General features: G+C 37.2%; 1 protein-coding gene across 1 annotated transcript; it reads right to left on the bottom strand.

The window, feature by feature from the left end:
* Nucleotides 1–806: 806 nt before the first annotated feature.
* tango2 (transport and golgi organization 2 homolog (Drosophila)) lies at nucleotides 807–20,580 on the bottom strand. The gene is made up of 9 exons (XM_056746880.1): nucleotides 20,440–20,580; nucleotides 19,668–19,794; nucleotides 14,380–14,468; nucleotides 11,560–11,679; nucleotides 7,396–7,510; nucleotides 2,151–2,218; nucleotides 1,809–1,956; nucleotides 1,509–1,613; nucleotides 807–1,406 (listed from the first exon to the last, which is right to left on the bottom strand). The coding sequence occupies exons 2-9, from the start codon at nucleotides 19,721–19,723 to the stop codon at nucleotides 1,286–1,288; spliced, it is 822 nt and encodes a 273-aa protein (XP_056602858.1). The 5' UTR covers nucleotides 19,724–19,794; nucleotides 20,440–20,580; the 3' UTR covers nucleotides 807–1,285.
* Nucleotides 20,581–21,180: the final 600 nt, after the last annotated feature.

The raw sequence follows: 21,180 nt of genomic DNA, 5'->3' as shown, positions 1-21,180 counted from the left end.
CCTGCCTGTCCACCTTATCCTAGACAGTTATATTATATGTCCCTTTAAATATTTGTTTCTTGAATTGCTAAACTACATTTAATTTCAATGATATCCCTTTTAAAACGTCACATGTTTCTTATTTAATATAATTCCTTAAAAAAGAAATGTACACGTAGATTAAGCTTTGACAAATACACATTTTTATGCATTGCAAACAAAACAACACACTGATTTCATTTCATTCTGCAACTTCACTTATAGTACATTATCTCTAGATGGCAGCAGACATCCTTTTTTATCATTCATTCCTAACACGGCAGTCGAAATATCTTTCGTAACACACAGATGTTCTTGTTATGTAAGAGGTGTAATAGTTTAGTTTAATAACTCAAGCCTTTATTAAGAAGGAAAGGGTATATTCATCACACACCAGATCAAGAGGAAATAGTACAGGTCTGCAATGCACAGGACTGAGCTGGGGCCACATATCCCACATCCGTTTTGAGTTCCCCTTCTGCTGAAGTGAAGTCAGCTCCGACAAGATATTTAGGTCGCGATTTGAAAATCTAAGCGATTGCTTTTATAAACAATAGAAGCAAACCAGATGCACATGGTCAAGACACTCAAAAACTAGTTTTAATGAGTAATTTGTCCCAAATGTTTCTTTCCATCTAATGTATGGCAAGCAAAGTATTTATATTTAAAATAACATTTCTCTCATTCATATTTTTGAAATTAGCTTTTCAATGTGTTCCTGAGTAACACTTGTGACACAAAAGTAAATGAACACCATTCCTCCTAAGCAAAATAAAGTTTACAGTACATTGTGCAAGACTGAAGATTTATTTTCTTCTGTTTATAAACAGCCGTGACTGACAATGATTCTTTGGCAGTAAACACTTTGTTCCCCCAACAACATGAAATGAGACTTACACTTGATTAATGTGGTTCAGTGGATTCTGTGTATGAGGAATTACATTAGTTTCATATTCTTCATACTTTCTTGCATAACAATTTAGAATTGCAGAGAGGATCAAATGCACTCAAATCACATCCCATTTTTGAAGAAACCTTGAAAAAGAAATTACAATAAAAAACAAAGTGCAATCAAGCCTTCTCCCAAAGGAGCAGTAGCAATAATATCAAATCATTCCCAATAGCAATTATTCTCGTTCCTTTTTCAACAGGAAAGTCAAAGTAAAGTCACATTGACAGATATAATACTGCTACATGGCTTGAGCAGAGGGCTATTGAGAAAGGCACAGCGTGAGGTATTTTCCTCCCTTGGCCTGACGTCTGGCCCTCATTCCTGCAGTTTGAAGTTGAAGCTATTGGTTCTCCACTGAGTGATGTCACAATTTAGCATGGTGCGTTCTGTGAAGCTCACGTTTCCCTCTCTGTCGATGAGGATTACAGTATTGGTCCTGTGACGGACAGACAGACAGGAAAACATTTAGACCTCACATTTACTGTAGTATTAACTGGAAGATTGTATCTCGTCTCCTCTGGCATAGCGGGACACTGACCTTGTGCCGTATCCGGGTGAGCGCACACACACTGCAGACAGGGCCTGAAGCATGGCCTTACTGTAGCCCACGCCTTGATTCTCCTGTGCTGGGTCTGTGGTGTTTCTAAAAAAGAAAATCTAAGTTTCTATAAGTGTGCCAGATCATGCTGTCATTTTGTCTGACATCTGATGCAGAGAAGTGCTCTATTTTATACTGTAAATCAGACAGGTGTTGGAAGAGATACTGCCCGTCTTAAAAACAACACAACTGTAGCAGAGCTGTTCACAAAAAGAAATAAAAAAAATACTGTCCACTTACATCTCTTCATTATTGAGAATCTGCAGCAGTTCTTGCACTAAGCCATTAGGGGGCAGTGTCTTACTCAGTACATTGGTGAACAGTCTTTTGCCATCCTGCAGTTTTCTCCATGGAGTTTCTAGAAGTGAATTACTCAACCCATAGATTCCTGCCGAAACAAACATAATCATCCATCACTTCCTGTAAGCTCTGTCTGTGTAAGCCACGCCCACAAATCTGGTGCCGAATGACTGAAACTGGTCTGCAATGTAGACAGTACAGGTTTAAAGAAACAAACAACAGTGGTTTATTCAAGACCACTGGCGTCTCTCCACAAAGCGCGAACTGAGGGTCTGAACAAACCTGCTTTGAGATGAATGGGCTCCGAACTGCCCTTGTTTCCATAGTAACACAATGTGTCTTCATTGGCCCTGCATCCAACAACATGATGAGAAAAAACGGTTAGTTCCTTCATTCTAAAACACAATTAAACTATATCTATTTTTGTCATCCTGGACACAGATATCATATAAGGTATGTCCATCCATCCATTTTCTACCGCTTATCCGAACTACCTCGGGTCACGGGGAGCCTGCGCCTATCTCAGGAGTCATCGGGCATCAAGGCAGGATACACCCTGGATGGAGTGCCAACCCATCGCAGGGCACACACACTCACTCATTCACTCATTCACTCACGCACTCACACCCTACGGACAATTTTTCCAGAGATGCCAATCAACCTACCATGCATGTCTTTGGACCAGGGGAGGAAACCGGAGTACCCGGAGGAAACCCCTGAGGCACGGGGAGAACATGCAAACTCCACACACACAAGTCGGAAGCGGGAATCGAACCCCCAACTCTGGAGGTGTGAGGCGAACGTGCTAACCACTAAGCCACCGTGCCCCCCCATATAAGGTATGTAATAAATACAAATAGATTCTATGCAGAAATGTAAAATTCAAGTCAGCGCCCAAATACTAATCAACACATATAGCAATTAAAAGTACCAGATCATCTAAACATGCAAAAACATTTGCATAAAATTTGAAAATGAGACAGAGCTAAACATGTGCGCTGTGCGTTTGTCAACACAACATAAGGCAACAATCTTATTAAAAAGTAAAGAGGACAAGAGAATAAATCAGATGATAAACAAAGCTTTAATCTTGAGGGTTCCTTCTAATCATTAGAAGCTGGTCACTGCTGACGTTTGTTTATTACACAGTAAGCAATTACCTACAAAAAAGACAAATCTGTTCACTAAGAAGAATTTGCATTTTGATATAAATGTCAATGCATGAAGTTTTAGAAAGACAATAAACTTGTTATAAAGGACTTTTGCAGTCACCCCTTGGTTTAGAGGTGTGGGTTTTGGGTTACATGTATTAATAAATGACAGACATAATTATAGAGTTAAATCGACAGTTCAGCTTAAAATGAAAATTCTGTCATCATTTACACTCACTGTCTTGTCATTTCAAATCTGTATGGCTTTCTTTCTTCTGTAGCACACAAAAGCAGATAACTTGAAAAATGTTGAAAAAGAACGGCGGTACCCATTGACTTGCATTGGTTTTGTGTCCATCCAACAGAAGTGAAAGGGTACCGCTGTTGTTCTTCAAAATATTTTCCTTTCAGTTTTCTAGAAGAAAGAAAGTCATACAGGCTTGAAATGATAAGAGGGTGAGTAAATGATGACCGAAGTGACTGAATGAACTATCCATTTAAAAATGGTGCTAACATGAAGCACTGAGGATTGCTGGTTTCTACACACATAAATCTAGTGAACAAATACTTAAAGTAACGAAAAATTCTTGAAAATCTTGAAAGTAAAATTTTCCAGATTTGTCAGATCACTAGGATTCTTAAACTTAAATTCTGAATCCTTATGTTGCATTTTTAATTATGCTTAAGATAGCCTCCAACCATTCCCCTAAAAAATGCCAAGTCTTAGTTGCTTTTAGCATTTGGCAAGTTAATTTTGGCCCCAGCTCCATTTCAGCAGTGAATTCTTAGTGTTGCTTTGCACTTTACATTTTATTGGCTCAGAAGACAGCAGGAGAATAGCTGTGAAATAAGAAATGGCCAATTTAAGGGTTTTGAAAGCAATATGAGAGGCACCTCAATATTGCTGCTGAAACACTTTGGCAGTGATGGCACACCACAGCGGAGAGACAGACAAACACACAGACAGACCCGTGGAAAGCTATAGCCTCTTGCATAAGTACAAGGAATAAAATAAGTATATAGCCCAGCATAAATATGCAGAATTGTGACTTTCAGATAAACCACTTCTGTTTTTGGAATCTTCAAATTAATATTCCTTAATGCAGAGATACACTAACGTCTTTAGGATGAATAAGAGCACAGGGGAACTTTTGCTTATCTGTAAACCCAACACAAAGTTTACTGTATATTTAAGGCACAGTTCACTGAAAAATTAAATTCTGTCATTATTTACTCACCCTCGAGTTCCAAATCTGTAAACATATCTTTGTTCTGATTAGCAACGAAAAATATATTTGGAATAATTCTTGTAACCAAACAGTTCTTGCCACCATTGACTAGTATAGTAGGGAAAATAACTACTAGGTATGCCCGATAAATAAATAAAAATGGACACTTTTAATGTTATCATATCGGCCGATAATAAAATGAAGGCAGATATATTATAGCCGATAAATCCTAAATCCTTTCCTCAGGTTAAACGTCTTGTTGCTCACAGTTAAAATACTGTACAGTTCTATCTCTCTGCCGTGATCATTCACTTATTGCTATTAGCAAAACTTAAAATTAAATGAACAAAAGTATATGCTGTCTGAATGCTTTCCGTCTTGTGACCCGTTTGAACTGTGGCTATTAAGAACATTTTTGGGTTGCTTTGTAAGAACATCTATAATGTGTTTATTACATAAAAAAATGTACCAGAAAAGTTTGAAGGTTAAAGAATCGTTAACTAGTGTAAAGTTGGCTTTGTACATGATTTTCAGGGGAAAGAAGAGAACCTTGATTTCTGCATTCAACATAATTAAATTAAAGCAGCTTTCCACTTTTTGCGCACTTTTGTTTCACTCTTAGGAAATTTTATATTAATATTTAGATACTGTATATCGGCCAATACATTGGTTATCGGCTTCCAATTTGAAAGAATTGATGATCGTTATTGTCCAAAATTTACACATTGTTACATCCCTAATTACAACGGTAATCAAAAGTGCCCCAGAACCGTTTGCTTTCTTCAAAATGTCTTCTGTAAGCATTTTTACCTATAATAAGGGCCAAGCGCTGTTTGGTTAAAAGCATTCTTCCAAATACCTTTCATTGCGTTCATCAGCACAAAGAAATGTATACAGATTTGGAAAAACTTGAGGGCGAGTAAATGAAGACGGAATTCTTCCTTTTTAGGTGAACTGTTCCTTTAAATAGCTACAAAGCAGTGAGCTCCAATGCTGGATTCTGGCTGTCCAATGCACTTAATAAATTAGCTTAAAACAATAAAAGAGAATGATTTTCTTAAATCAATAGTTTTATTATAGCAGTAAGGCACTTGAGGCCACGGTAATGCTAATATTTTCATGGCTGAACGGTGCTGTAAGCACAGCACTGGCCTCTTTTACCTCTGTTGCTTAAGTATAAAACACACCATGTCAGCAGAGTCTATAAAAGCAACCAAAAGAGGTTTTATTAATGGCCTTGTCTAGATTCACTAATGCACCCTTGTGTAGTATTTCAATGAAATTAATGCATTAACCAAACAGCCCTCTAAGGATGTATTAATGCCAACCAACACCCCAACAATGGTTTTTGTATTAAAAGCTTGGTTACAGTGAGACAATGCTACATATTTTCACTAATTTTAAAATACACTGTAATAAAGTGGTAGGGCTAAAAGAGAAATGACTGGGTGTCTTTCAGAAAATTAGGAATTATTTGGAAGACGCTTCTATTTGAGGCAAAGAACAGTACAGTCAGTACAAGGACATTTAGTTGGACTTGAGGTTAGGTGGTTCCTATTTCTGGTTATTATTAACTGCTATGCCAAACCACCCTAAGATGAATTAACTTTAAGATCTGAATCAGAAAGTCTTAAACAGCTTGTGCAGCTGGTCAACCACGGACAGCTGACAAAGAAAATTAAGGTTACATGGAAGTGTAAAGAGTCTTATTTTAACAATTAAACTGTTTAAAAATTGTTTAATATACAAATAACAGCTAGATTAAGGTTTAAACATAAGTTTAGATATTTAAATATCATAATGTTGTAATGATTAATGGTTAAAGATCATACAATTTGCTAAACAATAAAATAAAAAAATGGAACGTTCTTTCTCCTTTATGACTATGATGTTAGAAAAATATAAGTTTTTAGTTCGCACAACATTGATAATTAAATATTTTAAGACAATTTTCTACCCTCTCTCTGACCTTAAAGGGATAGCCCACCCAAAAATGAAAAACCAAACAACAGCGGTACCCATTGACTGACATTAGATTTGTGTCCATACAATAGATGTTGTCTGGTTACCAACATTCTTCAAAATATCAGTTTTTGTGTTTTTTTTTATTCGAAAGAAAGTCATTCACATTTGAAATGACAAGAGGGTGAGTAAATAATGACAGGATTTTAATTTTTGGGTGAAGTGTCCCTTTAAAATATAATGCACCATCTTAACCTGCCTGACATCTGAAAACTGAGGAATACAAAAAGAGGACGATCTGAGCTAGAAAAGTTACACCCTGAACTTTGAACAGTACTGTCATTTTTATATCTACATACCCCGCGATAGCCAAATGGAACCTTCTCAAAGCCGAGTCTGAAAATAGAACCTGATAATAAAATCTTTTAATGGCCCGAGATATCATATAAAACATTAGTCTTTAATCAGACGGGTCAGTCACATCCCTGTAGAGAAACAAACAAAAGCTCTTTATTCTTACGGAAAGGCCGTCTCTATTTACAGGAGACGGCTGTATTGATTTAGGCACAAATCCCTTCTGTAATTCTCCAGAGTTTATCAGGACATGTATCATTTCGTCCTTTGTGGCTGAGAAAAGAATAGGAGGGCCGATAAGCTCAATAATGATCTTGTTTATTAAAAGGGTAAACAAATGAATAACACTCCCCGCCGCTAGCTTAATCTGTTTCATTACTTTGTTTGGGACTCGCACATATTCCGTTTATAAATATAAGTTTGAGGAGACAGAGATGAATGGGCAAATATTGCCCCTCCAGGACCCCAGATGACAGCACGGACGTAAGTAATACATCACTACATTAGCAGACAGCCTTTCAGCGAGCTAAAGGATGGGGTGATGATGTCTTGCCCTAAAACTCTAGTGCACGTGTAACGGCTGTGATTAATGTATCTGGGAAAAAGAAATGAAATAAACAGGACAGCTCCTTAAAGTACAGAGAATGGAAAAGAATAGTAACACTGAAATCGCCAAAATGACAAAAAATGACAGTGGAAAAAAAACACATTATCTCAAAGATTCTCAAATTTAGATTGCTGCAAATCATTTATATCTTTCGTCAGTGTTCACCATTTAAGCATGGATGCTTACAAAATGCACCGACCTGAAAACTGCATTCCTCAACTCACCTGAAGTCAGCAGTCAAGAGATTGAAGCCGTTATATAAATGACCCTCTGAGGAAACTTTCCGGAGGTAAGCAAAACTGTCCAAGTTATCGGTCAAATAGTTGGACACCAAGTAACCTGAGTAGAAATGAGAACGAGAAGGTATCAATAATCCGATTTATTACGAGTTAGAATTGCGTAGGAGGAGAAACTGTGTGTGAACTGCTGTACAAAGGACAGTTCATTACTCAAAACTCCATGAGACGAAACAGGTGCAATCCTCAATTAAAGTCATGTTAAACAACATGCAGTTGACCTCAGACACAACTGCTGATATGTTTAACCATCTGCATAACAGCTGAGATATTTGCATTATATTTAGTGACATGGCCTGGGAACAGAGAGGGAAGGACTGTTTGACATGGACAATTGATGGTAAGTGGTGGCGAGGTTTCATACTACAGTATCAGTTTGAAGGATATAAACAGACATTAGAGTGATGACAGTGAGAATACCAGCTCAGATGAGAGGAGATATGCAGAAAACAGCTGATAGAAGACTCTAGACTCGCTAGCTATATACATCTGTACATGAATGAGTGTCAACAGTAGTTAAGAATCAAATTATTGGGGTATTACTTTAAAATATATCCACTTGAGGTTTGTTTTGAGTCTTATGAGTTTCAGGAAAGCCTGAAAGGACTTTTATCTATAAATATGAATATACATTAAGGGTGTTTTTACATATGCCATGTTTGGTTAGATTAAAACGAACTCTGTTGTGATTGCTCTGTTAGTGTGGCTTATTTGTGTAAGAGAGACTGGCTAGGACATTTAATGTGCTTCTCCTTTAACCACTTTTTGGTTGTCTTGACATTATGTTTTGGGTCTTTGTCATGTTAGAGGAACATGCACGACCCATGTTCTGTGATCTAGTTAAGGGGAGAAGGTTCTTGTCCAAGATTTTACAGTACACTGTCCCGTCTCTCAGCCCCTCAATGCGGTGAAGTCATCCTGTGCCCGTATGAAAAGAAAAAGTCCTAAAGCAATATGTTTCCAACACTGTGCTTCTCTGGAGGGATGATGTTCTTGGGGTCATAGTCAACATTTCTCTCCCTAAAAAAACAGGAGTCAATTTTGGTATCACAGCAGTGCCAGCACTTTCGCCAAAGCATTTTCTGAATCATTTTGATGCTCATTGTCAAACTTTAGACGAGACAGACGGGCCGGAGGATCTTGCAGGGGCTTCAGGATTTCAATCTGTTGTGGCAAAGCGTGTTACCAATGGTTTGCTTCCTAACTGTGGTCCCTAACTTGAAATTATTAACAAGCTTCTTCTGCGTAGTTCTTGGCTGATCTTTAACCTTTCTCATGATCATCTTTACCCCATTGGGGAAATCTTGCAAGGTTTTCCAGACCAAGGGCAATTGGAAGTTATTTTTTTATTTCTTCTACTTCCAAATAATCGCACCAACAGTTGTCTCCTTCTCACAAAGCTTCTGTCTGTTGCCTATTCAAGGTTTGTGCAGGTCTGAAATCTTGTCCCGGACATCCTTTAAAACCTATTTGATCTGGACCAGGGTGGTGGTGAGGTTGAAATGGATGATACAGATTCTGTTGGCAGGCATCTTTTATATACATAACAAGATGATTAAGGATAATTTTCTTAAAGTGACAGGACTAATCTGTGGTCCATATAGGCACATAATCAATATGTGGAGCCAGAATTCTTGCTTGTTGGTAGGAGACCAAATACTTATTACACTGTCTGAAATGTAAATCAATTTATAACCTTTATATAACATTTTTCCCCTGATTTTTTTAATATTCCTCTATCAGTTAAAATAAACCTACCATAAAAATGTTAGGCCCTTCATTTCTTTGTAAGGAGACAAACTTCAAGCAAAATCAGCAGGGGATCAAATAATTATTTCCCTCACTGTACATCATAAAAGCTGTCCAATCACCTTCCGACACTACACAAAAGCTGTTAGGTTCGATATCTATAGGTTCGCTGTAATGAAAAGACTTATATATATTAAGGAATAAATTAATAAAAGTTATACATTATTTTTTTCTCTTTCTGTCATGTTATGTCATATTTGGTCTTGCATTACAAATAAATATTTTTAAAATGGATGACTTGGACCAAATAATAAAAAAACACTCACTAGGAGTCCATCAAAAAATGATTTTTTTTTTCTCGGGTTAAATTTTTTCCCAGGTTGAGACCCGAAGAAGCTGAGTGATAAAAAGTCAAGTGTGCAACATTGCAAATGATAGTCAAAGGGTGACTACTTTGAAGATGCTAAAATATATGTTCATTTGTTTTTGGATGCTTTTAAGTCACAACATAAATCCCACAGTTACAACCATGTTATTCAATGTTTTTTATAGGTTTACCACTATTCTAAAATTTTGAAATAAATTGAAATGAAGAATGACTAAGTGATCCTAAACTTTTGACCGGTAGTGTATATTATTTATTTATTTATTATGGCTGTAAATAGTGGTGCTTGGTGAGGCAAACATCACTTATATCATTGCTCATGTTTTGGGTTTGTTCTACAATAACTCTTTGGAAGATGCATTTACCCAAAGAGATTTACAGTGCATACAGTATGTATACATTTTAAGTATATGTGTTCAGTATTTATGCTACACAGTTTTTTTTCTAATCCCCTAACCATGAGTTTGGTGCCTAACTCATCCCCAAATATTTGTGCAACAAACATGATTGACAGGTGAAATTGGGCAAGTTTTGAGAGTTGTGCTATTATTTGAGTGTTTGTATCAGATTTGAGGAGGGAGCAGAATCATATCTAGGGACCACAATATCACTGAGCTCCTTTGATTTAGGCCAGTAAACAACCAAATAGCAACCAACCAGAATACCCAAGCAACCACACAGCAATGCCCTGATAAAATGAGTAAAAAAGTTTGTGTTCAGACTTTAAACTTATCGAGAATCAACAATAGTCGTGCAACCTCATCAAAATCTAGTAGAATTCTTTTGATTACATTTTTTATTTGTGGACACGTCCTTTGCTCAAGTCCCTCTTGGCTTTTTTACTTTTTAAACTATTCGTTTTTTTTCTACAATTTGCTTGTGACTCTGGATGTGTATGTAGAGAGCTGTGGTTGCAGACTCAGGCCTAGTTCACACTTGAATTCTTTTTTTAGCTGCCAGCATTTGTTTTAAATTATAATCCTATGGAGTAAACCATGTTTTCCAAAAAGCTTATTTTTAAACACCACCACGGACAGCTTTTTCTGCAGCTCCAAGCCTTTTTAATTAAAAAACTTCAACATTTCTGAAGAAAATGCCCTACGTCAAGCATCTTTTTTGACAGCTGACCAATGACAATCGAGTAGCAAGAAAAAGTAGCGTGTTGTCGAGCAGGATCCTTCTCTAAAAAATAAAATGGCAGCCAAGGCGCTGCTTTGAACACATTTTCATATGAATTAAAGTTTATTTTTCACCTTTAAATATGTGGATGGTTTTTGCAAAGACGGTCTCTGTTTATTATTCAAATAGACTTCCGTTACTCTACTTATATGAATCCTGTGTGCTGAGCTGCCTTCATGCACAAACGCTGCCAGCTTTCCTTTTTTACTAAAAATACGCTCTTGTCAACTTTTTCTTGTCAAAGAAGGCATCAAGTGTGTTCATGGCCTTAGGGTCTGCCGCCACATGGCCGTTTACCAGGTCAAAACATCAATCTAGTATAGGGATCTCTGACCGTGTTCCTGGTGAGCTACTGTCCTGCAAACTGCAGCTCCAACCCTGTTTCAACACACTTGTCTGTAATTATCAAGCAACCCTTGATAGATGGTCCAGGTGTGTTTGATTGGGGATGGAGCTGAAATCTTCCGGCCGGTACCTCACCAGGAGCATGGTTGGAGAACCTTGATCTATGGGAAATGTTTTTATACACCAAACTACCCTGTTCTAAAAAAAAAAAAAAAAAACACAAACAAGACTTTCCTGAAAACCTGAATATATGTGAAAAACCCAGGAACATAATCTTCACTTGCCTGGACAGAAAGTACAGATGATGAAGGGCTTTCAAAGGTGAATTATCCTACTATTAAGTGTAATTTGTCAGAGTAATACATAAGTGTGTGAGCAAACTGCTCGGTAATAGAAAAATACATTAATACTAATGGGTGAAAGATCATCACTACCTCTCCCCTGAGCGACTGGATTTTGTTGCCACTCCATGTAATTGGTCAATGCCGCCAGTTTTCCTCGCTTGCTGATTCCCAGCCATGAACCGCCTTCCTTTCCTTCTTCCATGTCCAGTCCTAATGAAAGAAAACAGAAACGGACATTAAATCCTCCCTCTTGGCTATAATAACGAAAAGATTTAGAAGTACAGAATGGCTCAAGAATGCTCAGAGAATGATTTAATGTATAAATAAAGATATATTCATCAAGATACTACAAACATCACACAAGCAAAGCAATTCATTGCCCTCCGCACATTGGTCTGTCTATGAAGAACTGGGTCTTTTGAACAGGAAAAGTGTTGAACTCTTTTGTCCATAACTTGATATCTAAATTCCATCTAAAATATTAGCGTTACAGAGCTCCATGATAACCAAATAACAAGACTTCTTACTAGAGTAATCTTACTAAAGTCTCTAATCATGTACAGAAGAACTGACACAAAAGTCTCTGTTGAAACATCAAAACCCTCCATTATAGCTCTTTCTCATAGACTGTATAAAATATGGACGTAGTGTCTGTGAAGAGAAAAAATGAAGCCAAATGTAGGTGCTCGTCGCCATCTTGGCATCGCGCGTCACTCCCGGATAATCGAAAATGCGTAAAAAGGCGGGACGGGGTTAGAGCTAAGGCGCTTGGTTTACTGAAACCACTTGTCATTCTAGTGGCCATGCACCTCATTTACCTCAATATAAGAATTTTTTTCACCTCCCTCACAGTTGTCCTGAAGGATTAAATTGGATATCTAGAACAGAATATATATTTTTGTACCAGGCTGTAAACGTGTTTTTCTGCTGAAAAGTTGCCCATTTTAACATGGAGCTCAATGAGATTCTGCTCTCTTTTAGAGCCAGCATGTAGCGGCAAGTTGATCAATTGCAATTAAAGTCACTTCTGTGTTGGCTTCAAGAGAGAGATCGGAAGGTTGCCCCTCGCTCTTTCCTAGGAAGAAATCCACAAGACAGATAAGGGCTTCTTTAAAGGGGTGGTGCAAGGGTTGGTAATGCATTCGGACTTCTTTACAATGTTAGACGTGCCGTCTTCTCATGCTTAACATTGTCAACTTGTCAAAAAACAAGTTGGGCGTATTACATAGTATATCTGTGCTTGATACAACCCCCCAGCGATTGTACAGGTTTCGTAAAGTTTTTTTCGAACATATAAAACTGTTTCATAACGATTTTTCTTAGTCCCTTATTGGACAATTCTACCGGAAAAGCCGCAGCACACCCACACGGAAGCAAGGAGTGCAGGAGAAGGAGCATGCGCAGACATCACTTTCACTTGTGTGAAAGTTCAGGTGTTTGCTTGTTCGCTGCATTTGGATGATGAATGTTATATAAACAGAGGATGTAACGCTGGATTTGGAGATCGTTTGAAACTGATATGGAGCTTGAGAGATGCCGGACGTGAACCGCATGTCTGTCTTTTGTTGGCAATGGGTGTGCACGTGTATATATAAATAATCGTACAGCTGTATCTATCTTTTATGTGATCAAACTAAATACTCTTCGAAGATACGAAATATGCAATTCTACTCTATAGGTACTCAAGATTAATATGAGAGTGGCAGAAACCACATGCGTGTAGCATCCCCTTTTTTATCTCTAATATAATTTATCTCTGGCACCATTCTTTACAGCAGCCATCAATAAAGGGGAGTCCCGTGCTGTCTGACCCAGAGATTGCAGAGAGGAACAAATGTCTGTAACTACCTTTCGGAGCCAAGGGAATAACTGATTTCTGTTCTGCGATGTGCTATTTAACAGAATAGAGACAAGCATTCAATTGGCTGAATCTGTACAATGGACACAATTATTTCTTTTTCTAAAGTAAAATTATTCACATAACATCCTTGACACTGACTGAAAAGTAAAACTATTGCAATTGTGCAGGGATATAAGAGACTTCACCATATTCTTGTACTAGATAACACAAGTTTATCTTCTAAAAGTTTCCCTGCGTTTCCTATGGACAAAATAGTCTTTGTTTATTTGGACAAAACGTTCTTTCTAAGCTCCCTGGATGATACAACGTAGACCAGCAAGAAGTAGCATGAGGAAAATGGATTAGTGGAATTGAATAAAAATCCAAAGGATTACAGGTGGATGAAAAACTATGATACCTGTATGACTTAGAGCTTACACAGAGTTGAAGAGAAAAATATAGACCTAAATATAGAACATTTAACTTTTTAAGCCTACAGTGACCCCATAACATATTTGGATGCTTGACCCATGCATGTTACGCCATAGATAAAATAAATATATAAATAAATAAATGACATTTTGTTTGAAATTGTATTATTTTGCTGCAACCTTATTATTCCAAAAATTATATTTAGACTGTTAATGTCGAAGCAATACATAAAATACTATAATTGTAAAATGGAAGAAAAGTGAACAAAGCTTGACATAAAGGTCATTTGTATAATTTAATATTTTATATATTCTAACAAACTATTCTAAGAGTTTTACTGTGTTTGAATTACTATTGATTTTGAATTATTATTGAGTTGTCTGTGCTGTTTGTCAACAACATGTAAATAAAAACACTAAACAATTGCATCGTCATAAGAAACAAATGAACTTGAAAAAAAAAAAAACATAGTTTCAAGGTCAGTACATTTTCTCTCAATTGCCAGGTTTGGAAAACTTGCATTCTGGAACCTGACTTTAGCCATGCAGTTTGTCTCGATTGGAAAGTAATGATGAGGATGAAATAAAAACCATCCATTAAATATTAGCCTATTATTTAAATAATGAGAGTTTCCATACCGCTGAGAATCTCACTGTTGCTGCCCCAAAAGTCTGCACACTTGGATGGCCTGTTGTAAACCTCATCTCTGTTAGCAGCCAGAATAAGCCTGCAGTAGCAAAAAAAGATGAAGGTCATATCACACAATCTCCTGCACAGCACAATCATATACATAACATTTAATTTCCATAACAACACGTATCGCTTTTTTTTAATTATTGGACAGACAGTGATGTTGGAGAGGACTGGAAGCGAAGTGGATGAGAGAGAGGGGGTGGGGTCGGGGAAAGGACCACGAGACGGGATTCGAACTCGGGTCACCCGGGACGCACCAGCGCCTTATGTCGGGGCACGAACCGCTCGACCATCTGCTCCGACACTTATCGCTTTTATATAGAATACAGTAACACAACCTCGCTAATCAAGTCTCATTAAATCACAAAGTGGCGTGCTTTGCTTTGTGATGTCCTTCCATATGCTTTCCTGTATCTCAGTGGTTAGAGCATGACGCTTGCAACGTCAAGGTTGTGGGTTTCGATCCCAGGGTAATGAACATACTTAGAAACATGTATAGTATAATGCAATGTAAGTCGCTTTGGATAAAAGTATCTGCCTAATGCATAAATGTAAATGATAACTGACAATGCTTAATGAACAGGCTGATGTTTGGTTGGGATTCCCTTGTGTGTTGGAGAGATGGAGCCTGGCAGCGCTAGATGAGTGAGGTCACATGTGCACCTAAATATGTTTATCTCAGACTGATCCCATGAGAACTTTAGCTGATTTGCCACACACCGTAAGCCCAGAGGAGGCTCAGCTGTGATGCTGATGCTGTGAAGCTGCTACGTGTGTCCTTATTGTCTCCTTTTTATGTCTACTCCTATAAATATGTAAATAATAGGTAGCACCGATCCGATATTTGTATCGGTTATTGGTGCGATACTGAATAAAATTCTAGATCAGGTATCGGTGACAATGTGCGAGACTAGTCGTTTAAATGGTACAGCTCCTACTAGTCTAAACTGAAAACAAACAGTCGATTACACAAAGAAAATGTGTTATAATAAAAGATGTTATAATTCAAATGACTTTCATTTTAATGTTTCGTTTAAAAACATTTTAAATAACATTCTAAAACAATATGTTTGAAAAGAGAATTATTTATAGTTTTTAAAAGTGTATGAGGTTTTAATTTTAAGTCAGATCTAGTTGTGGGGGTTGTGAAGGAAGAAAACAGTAGGTTTTACGCAAACAATGTCATATCAAAGTGCCATAATGATAATTTCACTGGAGCCATGCTTAACCATTCTGTACAGACCAATTTGGAGTCGAGATCAGGGTAAGGTCACTGCCAGCTGCGTGCATACTGGATGCAGAAAATCAGTCGAAAAAAGCAGCAATGAGTGAAACGGAGGAGACAATTCCTTCAAAAACGTGTTTTTGTGTTGTTGAATGTCAGAATAGGAATGGTAAAAATTATGGTATTATTTCCTATGGAATACCATGGTTGAATATGCCATTTTAAGCTAAACAAGTCATTAAATGAACAGGCTGGACTGACGAAATCATACAGGTAAGGAATTCTATTTTCTTTCCAAGTCTGACTATTTTGTATACGCTATCTCTTCCGGGATTTTCTGCAACCAAAATGCATGCGCATACAGAATGTTAACAAACTTATAATTAGCCCTTTTAAGCTTTTAATCAATTGTTTTTAAATATTTTAAGTTTCATGATTTCAGTGTTAAAGACAGACTTTTACTAAAAATGTAATTAAATTTGATTACAAGATTTTTATTGAACTTTTAGAGTCCTAAAAAACTGAAATAAATAAAAGAGTCAGACTAAGGAGAAAAAAATTGATTTTAAAAGATTGTTTTAGCTACATATTTTGAGCCCAGGCAGAGACTAACCAAAGCAAACACATGCTCATCACGTCACATCTTACAGCTGCTAAATCGATCCAGTCAGGGTTGGCCCATCCGCAAATGCAGAAATATTACTGATCATAAAAGTTTCATAGGAAAGTGCAAGGATATGACAGTTTGATTTACACATTCTTTAGTCTTTAAAATGTATGGGCTATTATTAAATATGCCCTACACAAAGTTCTTGGACCGCCTTCTGGGCCATTCTTAGTTTTAGACTAGTCGACTACCAGTCAAATTAGTAGTAGGCCACATCCCTAATTTATTTGGACACGTCAACCAAGCTAGGGGAAGCTGTTGTTTTATTAAGCTGCTTTCGTTTTGGATGTTTAACTGCTATTTGCACTTTAATTTTGAATGTCAGGTTTAAGCTAGTGAACTTGTTGTTATATTTTACAATTGTTGCACTGATGCTGATTTAATTTATAATTCACTAAACTTGTCAATAATTTGTTTGTTATTTTGTTTTACAGGGTTAGAAAATTATTGTTTAAGTTGAGCCTGATTCCTTGGACAGTGCATACAGTTGCATACAGTGCTTACAGCAATTGAGCAATTTTACCTAAGTATCGGATCGGTACTCGGTATCAGCCGATACTGAATCTCAGGTATCGGAATAGCAAGCTAAAATGGTGGATTGGGGCATACCTAGATGTAACAATATCAAAATCTCACTGTATGGTAACACCTCGGTATAAAGTCCACTTTACGGTGTTTATTGGAAATATTTAAAATGACAAATGATGACTTGGAAACGTGCCATAAGCATCCTCTTTTCTTTGTCCTCCAATCATAACTCTTGCTTAGAGATATGACTTAAAAATCCCTTTTAAAAAATAAAATATTTTTGTTGACAAAAGTAACCCCTATTATTTTTTCTAACATTCTCTTTGTTAGGCCCGGAAGACGTATCTTTTCGTACAGTCATGTGACCATGATAATATTGAGACAATTTTGCTATTGCGATAACACAATATCGATAATATTGTTACATCCAAAGTAAATAATAAAAGTGTAGGAATTGTGAAACATTCAGGAGTGGTTTCCCGGACAGGGTTTAGGCTAGTCCCAGACTACAATAAATGTTTAAGATGTATTAACTGAATACTGCTTGCACTGACAGATCTTAAAATATTAGTGACATTGTTCTGTCTTAAAATGCACACCAATAACGTTTGTTTATAAGGTATGTTTGTAAAAACTACCTAAATATCCTAATTTAACAAAGCCCTAGTCGTGGCTTAAGCTAACATCTCTCCGGGTAACCGCCCCTTAATTGTTAATATTGTATTTTTTTCTGCATGGATGTATCAAAAAATCAACAAATTAAGATTCAAATACAGATTAGAGAGAATATTTCACGTCCTCTTAACAAAAGTGGTGCCAGTCATGCTATTAATCGTACTCAATCGATTTGTAGTGTGTAGCAGGAGTGAAAATATTAGCAATCTGTACTGGTTGTACTGTAAAACTGCATTAGCCGATTATAATGTTATTACATTCACCACAAAATCCCTGATTGGTGAACTTCTAATAGTGATGTACTGCATTTACCAAAGCGAAACCGAGATTACAGGAGTGTGTCAGTGTGCACAGGTCTCAGATTCTGCCTCGCTACCCTCATTTGCAGCAAATGCAAACCTTGTATTAATGGCTTAATAAGATCATGGAGACCTGCGGAACCTGACAGGCTGACAGAGAAGAAGTGTAGCAGAGAGAAACAGAGAGAAAGAGAGAGAGAGATGCGATATCCTGGGGCTTCACAGATTGATCTGCAATGCTTGAGGCTCCCCAGGAATATGTACTATAGACAGCTTGCAAAGCAGAAAAGCTCCTAAGCATAAAAAAACGACTTAAGAGGCTGACAATGTCAATTACACCAGACCTTGGGCAAGGTTATCACCCTCTTTGTCAGCCCAAATTGAGAGGTATTTATTCTTATTGAAAGAGAGAAATGGCTAGAGATGGCTTGTCAAATAGAGAGGTCAAATAGAAATGGTGATCTACTGGAAGGTTTAGGACAACAGCGGCAGAACGGAGAAATTGTGTCTGTAATTCAGTCAAACAGACAGACAAATATACCATGTAGAAACAAATGGTAAGAAAGGTAGTTGCTATCCTCTCTCTACTACTGCATATAATTTATTAAAGTGAAAGTGACCTATTTGTCACAAAGGAGTAGCTCATTATAAAATAAATATTTCATGATTATTCATTGTCATTTTGTCGTTTTAGTGCATTATATGGATAAGAACCCTGAAGAAGCCCGGTTCATTTGACTAGTTTGATCGCTCCGTATCGCGCCCGGGCATGGTTTATTTGGTGGTCCCTGGCTCGCTTGGCAGAAGGTGGGCCAGAGCATAATTTAAGCAGATCGGTCTGAAGTTAAACATCTCTAAAAAGCCCCAAAATGAATATTGCAATGGATCCTGTTGTGCTGATAGGGATCGCTATGTTTAAGTTTGAATCGAAGCAGTCGCATCGTAATGATGAAAGCGTGCTCGGGTGTGGATGGTAAACAGCAATGTGAGTGCAGACCAGCGGGGGAGTGGGGAGGAGGGGGCAATCGCACTCAGGCACAGTTGAGAGCAACCGGGCTAAATGTGAGTACGCCCCTTAATTACAGTTCATAGTAGTTCTGTAAACAAGGTCATGCTAACCTAAATCATATGAACCACAGCAATGCAAAAAATCCTTCTTGACGTATGTCATCTGTGACACTGAAACGCTGTTACTGACTTAATATTAGATAACGAAATTACATTTTGCTGGGCAATAATCTTGATTAGCGTAGCCTGTTACAATTTGAATGCATTAACAGAGGTAACCTCTTTGTATTGAGAAGACATGTTACATTAGCATAGCACACAAGTGATCACATACAGTATAAAGGTTGAGAAACACTAGTGACTCACTGATCAGCAAGCCACAACTATTGTGAAAAAGATCAGCTTGCCTAAGAGATTTCTTGGAATTCTGCAAACCTTCACAAAGAGATGCGTCCTTCGGGGACTGAGAGCTTATAATTATGGTAGATGTCAACTGGGCTACATATTATCTGATTTCATACCATTTTACACACCAGAACACACCACATCTTACAACGATTTGTAGTCTGGGGTAAATTACGGAAACACAACATTTAACAAAAAAACTTCTCAATTAAAAGTACAGGCATATATTATATTGTTAAGGTTCAGATGTAAATGGCTGTAAATGTTATTGTTAATGTTATCTGGCTATCTTCTCATCACATGTTCAAATCAGATGAGTAAATTTACATCTATATGAACAGAGAAAAGGAGTTAAATGCATAAGACAGGTCTCCCATCTACTCATATCTCGAGATCCACCAGAATTTCTGGGAGCAGGTGCACTACCTGTAGGCATTTTTAGTTGCAGGCCGAGGGTCAAACTTCAGGAAGATGATGCACATGAGGAGGTCACTAAAGGCAGGAGTTTTCAATCACAGTGAGGTCTGAGGTCAGTGCTGGGACGTGCTAGGTGCTGGAAGAGAAGAATTAAATCATAAATTTTGGATAGAAGGAAAAGTTATACGCAAGAGGACAGTTCTGGAGAGTAACCAAAATAAAAATATCTGTCTGACTTCTACACACTTAAGACAGACTGTCCTGAATACCAAAAATGAATTTGAAGCTCGGACAAGCAAAAAATACACTCAGTGGTTTCAGTGCAACAGTATTTATACTAGAATAACATAAATAAATGTAGTGTAATAACCGAAAAAACTAGATGACATTGTCCTTTGCCCTCAATCCATTACAGACTGAACACACGCTTGAAAAAACACAATTTTTTTTCCAGATTCAGTTTTTTGATGCTGTATGATTTGATAGCTATGTTAAACCACCAGTTAATAACAATTAGCATTGACAAAAACCCTGTTTTAATTTATCCCATTCTACCTCAATTAAATTAATAATGCTTCCTTTGTAACCCCGTATAGGTGAGCCATTGGAAATTATTTTGTAGGTTTAATGTCAGACTTGTATGAGAGTTTGACAGACAGCCGGCTAGCATTTGCCTAACAAACATGCTAACAGGAAGGCTAAATCAAACACGAAAAAAAACATTAGCGCAACGAGTTTGATTTGTCTTTTGCTATAACAAATTATCTGAGATATTACTCACAGTTCCATGTGTTCATGACCAAATCATTCTGTTGATATTGCGAGTGATACGTTATCTAATAAGACTGGCTAAATATTTATTACACGAAGGGCTAAACTAACCTCACGTTGACGTCTGCTGACAAAAGCGGTTCTGATTGGCTAGACTGTCAATCGAAAGCGGAGATAGCACCGCCCAAATAAAAGCTGTTCAGGAAGCAGCATTTATTTTGCATTTAAAACATAACTGAGAATGGGACTTATCAGAAACTGAACTCAGATCAGAATCCTAATTCTGTTGTCAACTGTACATTAATAATTTATGAGAATTGTGTCAAGCGTACTAAGTAAATACTATTTTATTTAATATATGAATTATACATTGCCATACAATTGTTTCACATGTGTGTAATATTTGTTTTATTTAATTGCACACGTATATAATTTGAGGAGGAATTAACTTTCTCTAAACTATTGATCCGAATTTTAAATTCTGTCAAGCATTTTCACTTTTGTTGGCAGAGACATAACCAATTAAAACGCTGTTCTTTAACGCAGAGATTCATCAACAAATGACGATAAATGTTTTCCCTCAACGGCATGGGGGCGGGATTTCGAGTGCGTCTTTCATTAGAGATGATGCTGTCTAATAATCCTTATTACGTTAATGGTATTAATTCATTCTGTCTCTCAAGACTGGTTACCAACATTGATAACTTAAATCCTTTACTTGTATCTCCCATAGCAACTTTCTCAAATGTCT

Source organism: Triplophysa dalaica, chromosome 4, assembly GCF_015846415.1.
Source record: "Triplophysa dalaica isolate WHDGS20190420 chromosome 4, ASM1584641v1, whole genome shotgun sequence".
Taxonomy (NCBI): Eukaryota; Metazoa; Chordata; class Actinopteri; order Cypriniformes; family Nemacheilidae; genus Triplophysa; species Triplophysa dalaica.
Note: the sequence above shows the minus strand (reverse complement) of the source record. Positions and strands in the feature narration are given on the sequence as shown.